The sequence below is a fragment of the Hylobates moloch genome, unplaced genomic scaffold (assembly GCF_009828535.3).
Source record: "Hylobates moloch isolate HMO894 unplaced genomic scaffold, HMol_V3 SCAFFOLD_4, whole genome shotgun sequence".
In the NCBI taxonomy this organism is placed as follows: Eukaryota; Metazoa; Chordata; class Mammalia; order Primates; family Hylobatidae; genus Hylobates; species Hylobates moloch.
In genome coordinates, this window is record NW_026652279.1 from 56,281,613 (window position 1) to 56,299,324 (window position 17,712).

Here is a 17,712-nt window from a genome sequence, read left to right on the forward strand (position 1 = left end):
AACGACTGAAATATCTCTAGTTCTTCAGTGTTTTTCTACCTGTTAAACAACTAGATATAGGGTGGACTAATTAATGCCTCTTCCTGACTCTGATAGTTAATACCCTACATACATGGAAAAAAAATCAGAGTCATCTATTCTCGTCATCAAAACATCTTCAGTTTTTTTTTTAACAAGAAATTTCCATTGGGAAGTTATATGGATTAAAACAGCAAAAGAGCCATGAGTCCTTACTCCTAAATGAATATGTCATTTCACAATGGGAAAAGAACACAATTGCTAAGTCTTTCTTGCTCCAGTTTTCCATTTTGGAAAATTATAATAAAAATATTTAGCTTCTATTAGTGGAATAAAGAGTGAATGCTGGCTAAATAGCCACTAGGTATATTAGCAAATGTACTCTTAAATTCTACTAGAAATAAAAGATTGTTTCTCTTATCTTTCTCCAATGACTTTTAAAATTATCAATGCAAAGAACTTCGCTAAATGTTGCTAAAATTTCACTGCTTTGCTAGCTGTATCACAAAAATGGTCTTAGACATTGTTAACTTGAAAGATCTTATTATGAATCTGAACTTCCTCTGCATGAGCAGCTTGAAGGGTTAAGAAGACTAATTCATATTCCAAAAATGCTGGCTTATTTCAGAAGGCACAAGCAAGGAATAACTAATCAGGAATGCAAAGCACTTAGCAAATCTGAAGTATTCCACAAATTCTTAATAAAAAGCCTTGATGCTTCAGATGAGAATTGCAATTTATTACTTTGATTACCAATAATATCAACTCTGTCAGAGTTGGTGAACTTTTCGATTAGGTAACAGTTATTTAGATGAATGTTCAGGTCAGGTGGTAGAAGTTGAGCTTAATTTAATGAAATACTTTAAAGGAAATGCTTGAGGCTTTCACCTAAAGACACCATGAAGTCAGTGTCCAGCATATATTTATCCGTCATTTTAATTTGGGGTTACCACATGAAGAAACAAACGAAAGAACACATACACACACAAATTTATTTTATTCATAGAGGGACAAGTGGTGTCTGATGAGATACTGGATGTTGGGGGTGCTCCAAGAATTTAACATTTATTTGACCCTAATGTAGAGAATTATAGTTTTTTTTCCAGCTAATTTTCAAGATACAGGGAAATTTTATTTTCACTATTTTAAGAAATAAAATTACTGTGGAGTATTCAGAAGTAATAATAAAATGAAAATACCCCAGAACGCAAGCTGTTGGATTTGTGAGTAAATTATCATGGATTATAAAGGGAGGATAAGGTTTGAATATCAGGAAACCTGTACACATAGAAGGAGAACTTCTATAAAATGGATGTTGCCTCTGGGCAACTGTTTGCTTTTCCTTTCACTTACATAGCACAGGTCTTCCGAATTTTCTATAGATGCCATGGACACAAACCCATGTGAAGTGTTTATAGGTAAAATGTTCATTGAGAAAAAGAACATATTTGTTACCAAGTTGTAATGGTTAATTTTATGTGTCAACTTGACTGGGTCGTGTGGTACACAGACATTTGGTCAAACATTATTCTGGCTGTGTCTGTGAGGGTGTTTCCGGGTGAGATGAACATTTGAATCGAATCAGTAGGCTAAGTAAAGCAGATTGCCCTCGTCTATGTGGGTGGGCCTCATTTAGTCAATGAAGATATGAATGGAACAAAAAAGGCTTAGTAAGAGGGAACTTCGTACCTGACCACTTGAGCTGGGACATTTTTTCTTGCTTCCAGTCTGGGACGGAAACATTAGTTCTTCCTGGGTTTTAGCCCATCTGGGTTTCAGACTGGAACTTACACCTTCCTGGTTCTCAGGCTTTTGGACATAGACTGGAACTACACATTAACTCTACTGTGTCTCCAGCTTCCTGACTGCAGATTTTGGTACTTCTCAGCCTCCATAATCATGTCAGTCAATTTCTTATAATAAAACTTTCTTTGTACACACACACACACACACACACACACACACACACACACCCTCTACTGGTTTGATTCTCTGGAGAATCCTGACTCGTATACCAAGTATTGGTGTGGGCTGCTTAAGACTAAGGAGAGAAAGGCCAAGATGAGGAGCAGTTGTGCCATAATGTGAGAGTGGACATCGTGTGCATCAGTGACAACACACAACAGGAGAAATGTTTCTGCCTAATGTGGCACAAAATAAAGCAAGTGAGAGAAAGTATGGTCTACTCCTTAAACACAAAGATTCTAAAACATCACTGCCTTAAATCAAACAACAATTCTGTGCCTTACAAACTATGTAACCTTAGGCAAGTCATTTAACCATTCTCTGCCTCAGATTTTTCAAATGTAAAATATGAATAATAATGGTATGTACTTTATAGATGTGCTGTGAGAACATGAGCTCAATACATGCTCATGCTGCTATGTGACTTCAAAATTTCAGAGCTTCTGCCTCCCTTGGATGGCAGCTCCATTTGAATATAGCTTCATTGGAATTGGCATCTTTACAGGGTGAGATCATGGGTCCTGATTTAAATCTGATTTTTCTTTTGATTTTCTTTTAAGTCAACTTTCTTACGTTTTTTAAAGGGGACATATCAGACATAAGGAAAATATAAAATTAAGTCCGAAGTTCCACTAGCTATAGACATCCCATTGCAAAAATTAATTTACACATTTATAAGATAAGGTGGTTTAAAACCCATGTTTGAAAATAGCAGCATGCTGCAGAATCACCAGTGAAACTTTTAAAAAGTGCAAATGCTGGAATCCCACCCCTATCAATGGTACCTGAATCTAGTGTTGGCAGTGAGATGATGAGAAGTATAAGGCATGTGTGTATGTTAAGAATCTTCGTTGGTTCATCGGATTTTCCTTATAAACCACTGTTAGATAATTTGTAAGGTTCATACTATCTGTAATATCATATAACTAATAACGTTTAACATCTCTAAAGCATTTCTAAAGTAGTCTTGGTACTTTGACTAATCCATTTTTAAAAACTCAAGTTAACATAATGACATGTTTTTCTCTGATATAGACTCTTATATGGATCAAAGTCAACTAACCAGAATATGGGAGTAATAACAACAAGATATTCAGTAGCAGCTTCGTTGCTGGCCAGATGTGTCACTGCAAAGACACCTGGCAGTCCCTACAAGATGTACTAGGTACTTTTAATGAATCTTCTCCAACCTCAACCAAAAGGTCTATGGTGGTTGACCTTTAGGAAGTATATGCTTTAAAAAATTCACTCAAGCACTGAAAAAATCAAATAATTGAATTCAGACTATTGATTGAGACAAATAAAGGGATACATGTGAAACAGTATCCCATGCCATGTCCCTGACAAAGGCAGTGTAGTCAAAATTAGTTGAAACAAAATATATAATCAACCTGATTTGGGGGATACATCTTCCTTATTGTATAAATTATATGCACGACTGGAGTGAGCAAAATTAGCACATTGTATTTTCTCTCAGTGAAAGTCAATGAACGATGAAGATCTTTTTTCCACAACTCACTTTGACTTCTTCATGTACAGCCAGTAGACGACACCAGCAACAAGGGCAGCAAGGAGGAGACCAACAACGATTCCCACAATTAGTTTTGCCTGGTCATTCACCTTTTCTCTGTTTTCATCTGCAACAAAGAAGAAAAGTCCATGCAATTACAGACAATGCCAACGATTTTCAGAAAGTCAATCTAGCTATTACTTTGTATTAAAAATGACTAAAGCTCACTACAGTAATTAACATGCAAACTTGTGATTTTTAAAGGGTAAAATTTTAGCATTCTTACTATCTTGTCTGATTTGGTATTTTAATTCAAGTCAAAATTGTGGACAGCTAAGAAAATTACTTATACCATGACACTTCATAAATCTTGAGCTGATAGTCAAGGAAGAAGAGTCGGCAGCATAGTACCTACCACTTATCTCGTCTGCCTCATCGTGTTCTGGAATACTTACTGAAATGAAAAATGTTAATATGAAATTAAAAACAAAATTTGTTGATATATGAAAGTCACCTTTACCATTATAGTATGATGTAATAATACTCAAAGATAAAATGTCTATTCTATAGCTAAGAGTAAAAAAAAAAATCACACTTAATAAAGTATGACCTTGCCTACAAAGAAATTAATCTTGTTTTAAGGAAAGGAGAGGAGCTACAACTGCAAAGATATTAACCTACCATAGAAAATTTCATAACTGATGACCTATAGAATTAATCTGAAATCCATACTGATTTTCCCACTATCCACCACCTTTTAATAGTCATTCTTTTTTTAGGGAAACAAGTTGGCACCTAGGAAGTCTACAGTGTGGTGTTTATCAACTTTTCTCAACTTTCCTGCTCGATATATGAGAATTCATTGTCATCCTCTAGTGTCAAGGACTTACCACTAGAGATGTTCTCAAAGTAGTAGGAGTAGAGGTTAAAACTGGGGATACCTCCGAGATTAAGAAGCAACATATATGATGTTTGCAAAGCCCTCCAAATGACTCTGATAGTGCCATGTTCTTAGTCCATTTTAAGAATTACCACTGTGTTGAACTATTATCTAATATTAAACTCTATAAATAATCTTCAAAGTGCATGGGCATGCATCAGAACTGCCAGTGACATTTGATAAAATGCGGATTCCTGGACCTCTCCTCATACATGTTAAATTGGCATCTCAGGAGGTGCTCCCTGAATTTGAAAACGACTGTATTAAATGTTGATAAAGTCACTGCAAGGCCTAGAAAACTGAAGCATACCATTCAATGGGTTAACATAAAAAGAGAAACTTGTGTTCAGGAAGAAAGGGTAGGTTCTCTTCCTAGGTGGGACAAATCCATATTCACTGAATTGCATTCTGAGAAGTCAATGCTCCTATTTTAGAGTTAAATTTGCTTGATTCTTTTCTCCTGTCAATCCATTAGGCCTTTATATTCCAGTCGTAATCTGTGAGGGACCATTATATTTTGACGATTATTTTCTCCTAGCTCTTGCTAATTCCCAGCTAGTGTAGTCCTAGCCTGCTAATGTCATACACAGGTTTCCAACTGAATGAAGAATAAAAGTTTGGCAGGTCAGTTAGCATCCTGTCCAGAACTGAGCCTCCTTCTAGGCCAGTCCTGATTTAAGGTTGACAAAGCAATAGGAACAACTATAGAATTGAAGATTATGGACAATTCCACATTAAATGACAATTGTTTTCTGAAGAAGCTGCTGTTGGTATGTATGTATTACCCTGATTTCAACATCGACAGATTTTTCCACATTCTCTGAGATTGTTTCACTTATCTGATTTTTGGCTATAATTTAAATATGATATGACAAAAGGAACAATTTTGTAAACTAGATTCATGAATTCTAAAATCACTCTTGCGAGTTTGCTAAATGACATTAAGCTTGTGGCATTCTAGTACAACATAAGGGTAGGATAAATACCACAAAGAATTAGAAGGCAAAATAATAGATCAAAGGGAATTAAAAATTTACCAAATTTAAAACTGTCACAAAAATGTTTTAAGATGATCTTTGAATTATCTCCACTCTGAACATAAAGCATGAATTAAATAAGAGAAACTTATCTTTTGTTCTCTGTTGCTTTTGGGAACTATTCCTGTACAGGATAAGGCCTCTGACCCATAAAACATGAAATGATTTAACTGTCAAGACAAGGATAGTACAAGAATGGACAGGAAAAAAGAAAAAATAACCTTATGATGATGATATCAAATGCAAAATAAATAAATAAAACTTACCATAATGCAGTACAGGAAGATGGAATTGAAGATTTTAAACTAATGAAGAATAACTTCAAATTTTCTTACTTTTGTAATGCCAGAAATAAAATACTCACTAGCAGAGACATTCAAGGAGTTTACTGTTCTCTCCAGTTGGTTTTCTGCTGTGCAAGTTAATGTAACATTCTCTTCAGGGGAAATGATAATTTTACTATAATACCTGCCATTGATATAAGGAGATTCCTCTGTCTGAAAAAAGAAGAAAAAAGGTGGGTTTAGAAATCAAAATGGATTAAAAAGCATAGGAAAGAGTAATTATGACTGTAATTGGATAGGTGTGGTGCTCTATAGAGTATTCCCATGTTCAAAAGCTATGTAAGATCATAGATCAAGACCCATGTATGCCAATATCTACAAAGATTAGTAAATCCATAATGAAATTTCTGTTTATGTTTCTTTTGTGAATTCTAATAATAAAGTTAATTAAACTCTTCTTTTTAAATAGAATCTCAGGTTTAGTCAATATTTTGGCCTGATGATACTTGTTTCAAAATAATTAATTGGTGATAACCACCAACTTTCCACCAATAAATATATGAATTTAATTATTTATAAATTTAGTCACTGTTCTTCACTGTGGGAATTAATTCCTTTATCTTAAACCATTATATCAAAGTATGTATGTATGTATAATTTGCTCATGGGTACGTGAAACCATTTTTTTCTAAAGTTTTCTGTTGTAAATACAGAGGATGGGTGGTTTTTCAGTGATTGCTGTCCCTCTGATGTGTGTGAGGTGTTAATGAGGGTAATCACTGCATTTAATTCCTTCAAATATAAAATACAATTTACTTTAATCTCATCCCTAGGATTTGACTCCTAAACCCAACAAGGTTGAGACAAATAATGTACTTGCACTCTTTTCTCGGTCATCTTATGAACTAATTCCCTACATTTTTCTCTTTCTATATTGTTTGCTTTCTCCTCAACTACACGGTAAGTGCCTTGAGGACAAGAGCTATTCTTCTGTTTTGGGTATCTTCTAGTTGCTGGGGGTGGAGGAGGGGCAGAGATATCTTGTAGTTGTTAAATAACAGATTCACCATGTATCTGAGAAGGGAACAAATAAAAGATTATGGATGCATCAGCACAAACCCAGAACAAGAAAAATAACATATCACCCAGTGGGCCAGAATCAATCTTTCTCCTTGACAGTGAAAGATGGCATTATTATTTTTATCCTCATACTAAATTTACCTGCTATTTTTTCACTTCGTACTAGCATTTTTCATCTGACTTTCTCACTGAATCTTTGTTTTTGTTACTTTAAACTCTACAAAATATATTTTCTCATTTCTAGGTTGGTCTTTTAAATCTTCATATCTTTTCATTAATCAAAAATTTACTGTGTGCTTATGTTTCTGTTTTCTATGTCTGTATTACCAGTACCTGAAGGTTCTTCTTTGCTGCACTTATCACTTAATTGAACTAGAGAGCAAAAACTATAGAGTCGAAAAGAAACAACCATTTTTGATGCTAAAAATAGATCTGCACATTGTCGGCAATTTAGATGGTTCAAGTCTTTATTCCAAATCAAGAAAACTGTATTTTCCTAGGTTTAAGGAGCCCAGAGCTTCTTTGCCTCCTCTTATATGCTTTCTTACTGTGTGTCCCCATCACACTTAACCAAATCAGAAGTCATTCACTTCAAGTGTGCCTACTCTTTTGATGGCTTTCTATATCTAGAGTTATGCAGCTACACATGCATCATCTATAGTTGAAAGAGCCAAAATCCACTTTGCACTGCAAAACTGCATGGCGTAAGGTGGCTCAGTAGCCCAACTTCCCTGGACAGAGGAAGAGTGGAGATTTTAACTTAAAATTAATTTGCAGCTCTTTGCTTTATATATGTCTTCTCAAATTTCATCTGGGTCAAAATCTGAGAAGCACAGAAGATTCAAATAATCCATTGGTACCTCTGGGTGCTCCTGAGAAGCCTTTACAGATTATACTAAGAGGGAGACATGAAGACTGTTGTAGAGAACAATGGAATTAACAAGTATGTCAGCAACCCAAGCAGACTGGCAATTTACTGGGATTACAGTTCTGAATCCCTAGTGGTAGACCAGATTCTCATCTTTCCTTTAGGGGGAGGGTCAAAGACTTAATAGTAAGAGAAAATAACAGGTAGTGTTAACAAATCCTTAACCCTTTACTATTACTAAAATAAAAAGGTACAAATACTGAGGTCTGGTTTATGACCCTTTTGTTTAGAAGGGCACATCCTAGACACTATATATGTAGCTTGCCTTATTCTGGCCCTAGCACTGCATAGGCATGTCAGACCACACATTCATAAGCAGTAACTGTGTTCTTCTCCACCATCCCTACATGAAGACATAGTTTTAAGAAGAAATAACCCTTAATGTGCATTAGTTGAGAACAGTATTAGAGTCCACTTATACTGAGATGCATGAGCTTATTTTGCAGAAAAGTGTATATCTTAATGTTTTAATCACTCAAATTTCAGGAATGAATGATCATGAAGTAATACCCAATTTATATTCTTTTAAAAACAGATACTGACCATGACACAATGATTCTTCCCTTCTCCATGGCCCTGGGATAAAATTTCTCTTTGAGCCATGTTCTTCCTCTGGGAAAATTAAGAAGTTAGCAAAAGCTTCCTCTGAGCATGTACTGCAAACTCTATGTGGTAACAAACCAATCTATACACTGCAAATTTTATGTGGTAATAAACCAACCTATAGCGTAGGCTCGTGAAGAAACAAAAAACACATTGGACAAAGTGCAGCATAGAACAAGAAGACAAATACTTGCTTGGTTTATGACGCTTCCACTGCCAGTAATTGTCCATTGAATGGCTGGCTTTGGAAAACCTTCCACATGGCAGATTATTGTTTTAGATAGTCCACTGGGATCAGTTTTCTTTGTCATTTTTATTTGAGGTTTGCCTGAAATATCATTACAATTAAAATAAGATGTTGAACTGAGATCATAAAAGGAACCAGGTATAAAATTCTCAAAGAATAATTTGAATTAGTGCCCAAGTATTTTATTACCTTCTACAATGAGAGTCAACGACTCTCTTTTCTTTAGTCCTTCAACCTCCTGCAGAGCAGTTTCACAGACATAGTTTCCAGCATCCTGATAATGAAGACTAGAAAATGACGGGCTAGATCGAAGCCTGATGTTATCCTGATTAAATAAAAAGTAAATTATCTCATGTGGCAGAATTAAAATTCTCAGTGTATTTATTAGATAATAATTAAGCCTAAAACTATTCCTCTGGGAATAATATAACTGCAAACTTCTTTTTCTTAACTTCAGATGCTTTCAAAATAGATTTCCTTTTTCTTTTGTGGTTTTAGAGTCAGACATGTCAGATTCTTATTTCAGGCTCTTTCATTTACTGAATTTATAATTTGGAAAGTGTTCTATTCCAATTTCTATGAACAAAGAAAATGTAACATTTAATTTTAAAAAATCGCCTGATATACAGAAAATAATCCTATTACGTCAGGAATTGAAATGATCATAAGCAGGCAACTAGACACAATCCTAAGATTATGTGGTCTTTGTCCATTAGGATATTTTTTCCCATTCTCCATTAACTAACCAATAATCAGGGAATACTGATCATCACTATTTTGAATACATGAGCTGTTCATGACAGTTCATTCATAACAGTGATTGCAGTTGATGTAAAAACAGTTTAAACCACAGTAAACTTAGTTTCTCTAGTCCTATAGTAAAACATGCAATGAGTGTTCAAATGATTATGAATTAGTCTAGTTGCCTAGAACTTATCTAGCCTTGTGATCACTGATTACTACAAACGTATCATGCTAGATTGCAGCACAGGAAGTGGCAATTTATTTTAGTGAACAAGTTATGATGAGGCTGTGGCTGAAAGAGGGTAGAATAAGAAACTGAGCTCACAGAGTAAGACAACAAGTAACAGAGGATTGAGTGTTAAAAAGGATCAAAAAGCAGGCAGTAAAGCAATACAAAATAATTTCATCAATATATTTCCATCAAAAAGAATCTCTAGAAAAAAATATTTCTCCACAGTTTCTTATAAAGATAATTCTTGTCAACTCCTATTTCAAATGGTATGTGTGTTTTCTAAACCCACCATGGGTTAAGGGTTCTTGTCACATGTTATGCTCTGGTAACAAATGCACTGGGAGTTTGGATATACCAGCCAAGTGTTTAAGTGAAGGGATCACAATCACAACCTTTTCCTTTGGTGATAACCTTGTCTCAAATCGCCAATTATCAGTCACACTTCCTTACTCTAAAAGGATAGCCAATGGCCTACATTTCAGACAATTACAAGAGTATAAGTACTTGTTCAGGAAATACTGAATTAACTCCTACTATGTTCCAGGTATTCTACTATAGCTCAGGGATAAAAGGGATTGCTTTCTAGGAGCTCTTGATCCAGTGGAACCTGTTTTCAGAAACTTAAGAGTGGTCTCAGCAGCAGAGAGACAAAAGGTGTCTTATCAAAGCATAGTATTTATACTCAGTAAGGTCTGGCCTTGAGTCTTTACTCTGTCAGTTACGAGCTTTCTGATTTCTTTCCCTTCAATTTCTTTATATGAAGGATGTGGGGAAAATAATAATCTTTATATTTCACAGGGTTGTTGTAAATATCATGTAAGGATAATGTGGGCAAAAACACACTAAACTGTTAAGCCCTGTGGTATATAACTATGTTCGTATGTGCACACATGTGTGTGGTGTGTGTATAATTAGTATATACACATAATTGACATAACACCCCAAACTAAGTTTCAGAACACCAATTATGGATGTCAACCTGTTGAGCACCTCTAAAATTTTATTGTTATTTTATTTCTCTTATCAGAAACACAGAGAGACAGAGAGCTGGTATATAAACACATCCATGAATATATCTACTTGAATACAATATAAAGGGCATAAGAAACCTAAAAAGAAATCAATCCAAACAGCAGAGTAGTACCAAAATATTGCTTACTTTCATCCATACCACAGTTGCATTCCTGCTAGCGGATATTGTGCATGACACGGGTAGGGCATCACCAATCTGTCTGGTCACTTCTCCACTTGGGTTTAAGGACAAATCCAAATCTGTGAAGCAGAAAATCTGTTCAAAATGCTAACTCTGAAATGTAAGATAGTCAAAATATTTTGGAGAAGAAAAGATGAAAGAAAATAAATTTCTTCTAACTGCATTTGAACATTCAGAACTGATTTATATGACTAAAATAACTGGACTATAGCATGATTAGCCTAGTTTTTCAAGCCAGCCTTGAGACTAGTTTAGACAAGAGAATGGTCAATCTAATTGATTATCCATTTATTTGCAGTTAACATGATTGATATTTTGAGGGGATATAAATATTCCCCTAGGGTCTATCACCTTAAGAAAAAAAAATCAAGTCACTTCTGGAAGAAAATAAAGATGATGACTAGGTAAATATTATATAAAGAGACAGTAAGGCATAAATGTTGGAAAATCAAGCATCTTTAGACAGCAAGTGATAAATTGAAAAACCATGAGATAGTAGTTGTGTTTCTTCAGAGAGAATTTACTATAGCAGCAGATATTTTTAAAAAGTGCTATCGCAAGGACAAAAAACCAAACACCGCATGTTCTCACTCATAGGTGGGAATTGAACAGTGAGAACTCATGGACACAGGAAGGGGAACATCACACTCCGGGGACTGTTGTGGGGTGGGGGGAGGGGGGAGGGACAGCATTAGGAGATATACCTAATGCTAAATGACGAGTTAGTGGGTGCAGCAAAACAACATGGCACATGGATACATATGTAACAAACCTGCACATTGTGCACATGTACCCTAAAACCTAAAGTATAATAAAAAAAAGTGCTATTCCATTTCTCATCCAGTTGATGGAAAACAATTTTTATAAAAATCTTACTGTCATAGTCTGATCTGTATGAGAAAATTCCAACTCAATTGAACAAGTATTTATTGTACAGCTACTACGTCTCAAGCACTGATGAGAGATGCAGAGATAAATAATGACCTTATAAGTCAATGAGGTAGAGGTACTATGCTGACTATAACACACAGCCCATAAAATCAGCACCTAGAAGCAAACCTGACACTGATTTGGAGTTCAATAAATATTTGTTGAAAGATGAAAGGCAGGCTAGAAACAGAGGTACAAATGAAGACTTAATGGAAGTATAGAGAACAGAGCCAAACTGGGTTTCAAAGCAGTAATAAAGGCTTTGTAAAGGGAACACTATATTTTCATGGCCTCTGATGGTTGAGAAGGACTTTGATAGGGGAAGATGCAAGGAAAACTTTGGTCACATAAGCAAAGGCAAAGACATGAGAAAGCTTGGCAGATTTTGTAATGGTGAGTAATTGGGTATAAGTGGTGACAACTCATGGAAGTTAAACTCACACAATTCATTGAGACCAGACTGAAGAGGACCATGCTTGCCACACTAGGAGTTGTGTCTTTGTTCTACAGTATGAAGACTTGCCATTACACTCCGAGTTTCTCCTTGGTTTAATATGTCATAACTGCAACTTGTTGACTGCAACATCATTTTTAAAGCTCGTCTCTCCTATCAGACTGAAAGCACCATGAGGGTAGTGATTGTGACTTGGTTTGTCACTGATATATCCACAGTGGCTGACACCTAGTAGACTCTCAAACATTACTATTGAATGAATGAAGGGAAGGAGCATGCTTTCTCAGTTTCTCATTAATATTAAACCATGTACCATCATGTAGAAAAGTGGAGTTTCCTTGGAATATTTGGGTGAATTGTATTTAGATGAAAATTTTATTCTGGATGAGTTAGAAGTTTTTGTTAGCTGGATAGTTAATTTTCCAGAGAGGAGATAAACAATTTTACAGGACAATGATGGACTTTGAAAGCTCTGATGAAGACTCTATGTGTGCATATATTGGCAGGGAAACAGTGACTTTCATCAGCAACTAGGAATTTGTAGGCTGTGAGACTTGATGAGCAGTCTATTCTGCAAACATGTGCAAGAATGGGTTGGTGCTTCTCTACCCACACTTCCTTTAGACATGTTTGAAAAGGAAACAAATCTTGTTTTTGGAAAATAAGCAGGCAATCAAAGATAAGTGGGTAAAAATAGGATTTTTATGTTTCCATATAATTTAGAATCAGATGTTGATTTACTTGAAATACTTTTTTTCAGCTTTTGAGGAGGAACAGAGTCAGCAATAGAGTTAAAACCCTGTGTTAGAGTGTACCTGTCAAAACCAAGATGCATTTAAATCTAATTAAATGCACTAAAATCCAATTAAACTTTTACACACTTTTGTTTAATTTTCCCCCATCACAGCTAAACATGTAGGCACTACGTGGCTGCAACCAAGTCTTTTGCTTTGTCAGTCTGCCATCTATCCTTCCCTGCCTTATCTACAAGTAAAGTAAATAAGAGTCCTCTTCTTTTAGAGACCTGTGTACCTTGCATCTCTTAAAAATAAGCACATCACACCATCTCTAAGGCACTAGATTATTGATTAGTGGCCCAAAGACATCATGAGCAATGATAATAGAGAGCTATTCCACCTATGCTTCTATCTGCTGGCTATATTCTCTCTCTTCATTATTTTATTTTATTTTCATGGAACAGGACTGGATAATATTGTTATACTGGAAGCTACTGCTTTCTCTGTAACTAGCCCCTGATGGTAGACACATTCAAACCCAAGCAACATAAGCAAGGAGTAAATGGAGAAATGGCCCAGCTGTGAACATAACAGTCCACTATTTTTACAGGGCTCTCAAGGGAGCACTCCAAACATCAGACAATCAGAAGCAACCATCTGGTTGCTTTATTCCCCAATGCACCCCCCTGTATCTCTCTCAAAATTTTAGCTCATATCCCACATGTTTTTAAAGTATTATGAGTCAAATGAAAGAGTTAGAACTATGTACTCAAGAAAATTTCTAAAGTCTCTTTATACTCAGTGGGATTGTAGTGGATGATGTCTGGAGGAAACCTTATTAATGGTACTGTTGAGTGCAAAGGACTTATTAGGAAGTTTGTACTACACCTCCAAGCAAGACTGACATTTGCTCAAAGCACTCTGAATTCTAGTGTCACCAGGGTGTGGTATGAATTAGTTTACCGTTTTCATGATTCATCGGGTACATCAATAATATGGACTGTCATGAATTAGAACATAAAGAACTCAAGTTAAGTGTCTGGTATTTATGTGTGTCTTTTTCTGTCACACCGAGGCAAATATAACTTTTGGAGTATTTGGAGATCAAAAGCAAATTAAAAGTTAAACAGTTATGTCCACAGTGATTTTCAAGAGGTTCTGTTTCCAGAAATTTCCTACCCCTCTATATAGAGTACATTCAGCTAATAAATAACGTCTAACGATCTCTACTTCCTGTTCCCAAAACTGAGTCTGTAGTAACTTTGTATTGCCTGAGTTTGAGTGTTAAATTTATTCTGTAACACAAATGATAATGCTGGGCCAACTGCAAAGCTGGTGCACTTCAAGAACATGGAAATGTTTTCTTAAAATATACAGAGTTGTTTCTTTAAGGTCCATATGAGTATTGTTCATTGACGCCACAAATTGAAGACACTTAGAAAGAAGATAGAGATGTACCACTGCCAAAAGTTGCAGTTATCAGAGCCATGCAAGGTTTCAATATTGCAGTGCAAATCTGGACAAAGGTGAGCTTATCCTGATGCTCTCTCTCTACTGCATCTATTACAACCAAGTTATTTAAGAAAGATATACCTGCAGTTCATTTGAAAAGATAGCTACATTAAGCTATTAGAAGCCTTTGAGGTGAAGCTGCTGATGAGGAAGTAGGTGACTTACAGTGAACTGTGATGGCTGTTGAAGCAATCATGCTTTTTTTGTCTATCAGGGAACACTTGTAGTCTCCTGTTGCATTGCGCCTCACATCTGTCAGTGTGTAAGTATTTGAGCTTCTTATTCCTTCGGGCTGTCCCTTTTGATAGAGGCAAAATGTCAGATGATTATACTTGGTCGCTACAATGAGAACAGTTGTATTTCTTGATGAAGATAGCATTTTATCAAGTAAGATAAAAAAGGGAATGTGTTTCATTGATCACACAAAAAGAGTACAGTTTGTGTTACCAACATCTGATTCCTGGGCAAATAATTAATATTTTGGATCGTAGGAATTTGAGAGCTGATTTATTTTCTATTGATTACTTTTATTTTATTGACAGCATGGCTTTTGCTCAAGTTTCAAGGGCATTTTTAAAAAGTCCAATGTTTTATTTTCATATTTATGCCTTATGTAATTTGACAAAAATATTTGAGGCAGCTTAAAAGGAAATACGCTATATATCCAGATTAAAAGAAAAAACATAAAAGGAAAGAAAGAAAAAAGGAAGGAAGGAAAGTAAAAAGGAAGAAAAGATGAAATGAGAAGAATGAGAAAGAAAGAGGGGAAAGGAAGAGAGGAGAGGAAAAAAAAGAAAATGATGAAAGAAAAAGAAAAGAAATTAAGAAATTAAGACTAGGAAAAATATAGATGATATAGGAATAATATATGTTAACAAAGAAGGATATTCGGCAGATATTATTGCTAAAACTGAGACACAAATTTGGCTCTGTCGTCCCTGATAGCCAAAGCGGAAACCTAATTAGTTTTAAATTTTCCTTTGCAAAGGAAACAAAAACAGCAATTAATTTATTAGGAGAAACAAAGTTTTCTGTCAGCATAAAGAAATTACTTATACTAGTCTTCTGAATAACGTAGTGAATGACATTCTTAAATACTAATGAGTACTGTGGTAGATGAAATTTGTAAGCACATCCCTGCAGTAAATGCAGTATTGAGTTGCATTATGGCTTCCCTCAATGTGAAAGTGATGTCAAACACAAAGACACGGGAGAGCAAACAGGCGTCCTCAGAGAGAGCTCTCTCCTTGTCTGCTTCCAGATCCTTATGACATGCAGAGCACATCCGAGAGGAATTTTCCAAAGTATCCTCTATGCATATCATTTCCTTCAGCTATGATATGGAGAAAAGTTGAGGAAATGGCATTTCAAGATTATACATAATAACAAAAAAAGAGCCATAGCATATCCTAAATATAACGTGCAACAGAACTATCCCTACTTCAGAGGGTTAGAGGTGTGTTCGGGGCAATGTTGTGGGCAATTTAGAATCCACATCAGTTCATCCACTGTCATCAGTTTTCATTTTGGAGTTATCTGCTTCTGAGGAGCAGATTCTTACAGTTTATTTGGATAATTAAACTTTAAGTTTTTGCAATTATGGTTTCCTGTGGTTGGCTTTTTTTTTTTCTCTTTGTCCTTGAAATCTCTCAGCATTGAGAAAAAAGGCAAGAACACTGGCAGGTGCAGAAAAAGCTTCCACATGACATTTTATAGGTGGTGTCTCTTGTCGCCAGCAATAACATTTTTTCTCACTTAATCTTTCCATGTAAGTACAATTCTTCATGGCAGCCAGAAGTCAAACAACAGGATAAAATGATAGTCATCCAGCTGAAGTAATACTTAAGCACTTACGGGTAAGTAAAACAAAAATTCCTCTGGGGGAGGGTTGCCATTCCCTAAGCATTTAAGAGTGATGTTATCCCCTTCTTTGATGGCATTTTTTGGTGGCAGCACTTGTATTGTCACCTGCTCTGTAGGATCTGTAAGAGTTACAGACACAAGTTAACCATTTTTGTCAAGTACCAAATTACTCTGTGCATACAATGTAAATGACTAAATTATACATAATTTTCTCAAGAAGCTAGTAATGGTAATTGCTTAAATATACCTTTTTATAGAAGGATTGAAGCTAATAGCTACTTGCTATACAAGTACTAATCTTAGTTAGGGCAAACTACAAAGAAACTCTGTTACATAAAAATCAATTTCTTTTTAGCAAAATGTCTTTAACTGAGGTAGGAATGGTGGTAATTATTTTATGTATAAAAGACCACAGGAACAATCAAACTGCATGGCTTTATTATAGGGAAATTTAATTACATATTATATGAATCTTATAGTTTGGAAGGACAAAAATCAGCTAGCAAATAGCTAAAGCTATTAGATACCACTGTACTCATATTGCATAATAATACTTCATATGAAAAAAAAAAGAGGAGACATGAGCTAAACAATACCAGCAAGGATTTCTGCATGCAGGAGAGAAGATCTGCTTAAAAAAAGATGAATCCTATGAACTGAGGGAGATCCTTGACACGATCAACAGGACTGACTGTAAATGTATTGTAATTTTGTCCTGTTCATTGGAGCCAAGATGCAACTTTCATTCCATTTTGGTGATATTTATGGAGAAAATAGGGCTAAAGGGTATGCTTCAGCACTCAATGGTAGAATGCTAACGAAATTAAATGCTGGATACAGTGAACCATATCTAGCAAACAGGAAATAAAATGAAGCGGTGCTGGCAATTAGAAATGATCCACTAACGTATCCATTTGTTATATTGCTAGATAATACAATGAATAATAAATTTTGAAATCATATAATGCAAAGGTATGCTTTATAGAATGTTTTCCACAGGACTTAATAATTATTGAGGCATGTGTATATATTTCCAAACTGGTGACACTAAAAATTATCTATGAAAACCTATTTTTTTTATTAGCTAACAAGTGAAATGAGTAAGTTATACTTTTGGAGGTTTTGTTCTATCTCTTGCAGTCATTTATTTACCTTTCTATAGATAAAGTGCAGATAAAAAAACTTTATAGAAGGTTGTTATAGATTGTTTCTTTGCCTTTTCTCTATGCTTGGGCATCTCTGAATATTTGTCCAGTATATTCTGAGGTTAAACGGTGATTGATTTAATACACTTCTTATTTGTTTTTCTGGATTTGCCTGAAGTAGTTTCCTAACCAGCAATTCCCGGTGAGGTTGAAAAATAAATAAAATCTGGTTTTGGTGCCCTGCTGACCTTCCGTTTCTGGGCCTCTCTT

The 17,712-nt window shown here is 35.3% G+C and overlaps 1 protein-coding gene across 4 annotated transcripts in view; it reads right to left on the reverse strand.

The window, feature by feature from the left end:
- Positions 1–17,712, reverse strand: part of ALCAM (activated leukocyte cell adhesion molecule) — a 210,965-nt gene that overhangs the window by 20,526 nt on the left and 172,727 nt on the right. For 2 of the 4 annotated variants that reach the window (XM_032150265.2, XM_058437561.1), the window contains exons 7-14: positions 16,289–16,416; positions 14,600–14,732; positions 10,748–10,860; positions 8,802–8,937; positions 8,560–8,693; positions 5,835–5,967; positions 3,909–3,947; positions 3,503–3,620 (exon numbers count right to left, since the gene is read on the reverse strand). In XM_032150265.2, coding sequence (XP_032006156.1) covers positions 3,503–3,620; positions 3,909–3,947; positions 5,835–5,967; positions 8,560–8,693; positions 8,802–8,937; positions 10,748–10,860; positions 14,600–14,732; positions 16,289–16,416 — 934 coding nt within the window. Of the gene's footprint in view, positions 1–3,502; positions 3,621–3,908; positions 3,948–5,834; positions 5,968–8,555; positions 8,694–8,801; positions 8,938–10,747; positions 10,861–14,599; positions 14,733–16,288; positions 16,417–17,712 lie in introns of all 4 variants that reach the window. The other 2 variants (XM_058437560.1, XM_032150267.2) reach the window with 2 other exon arrangements.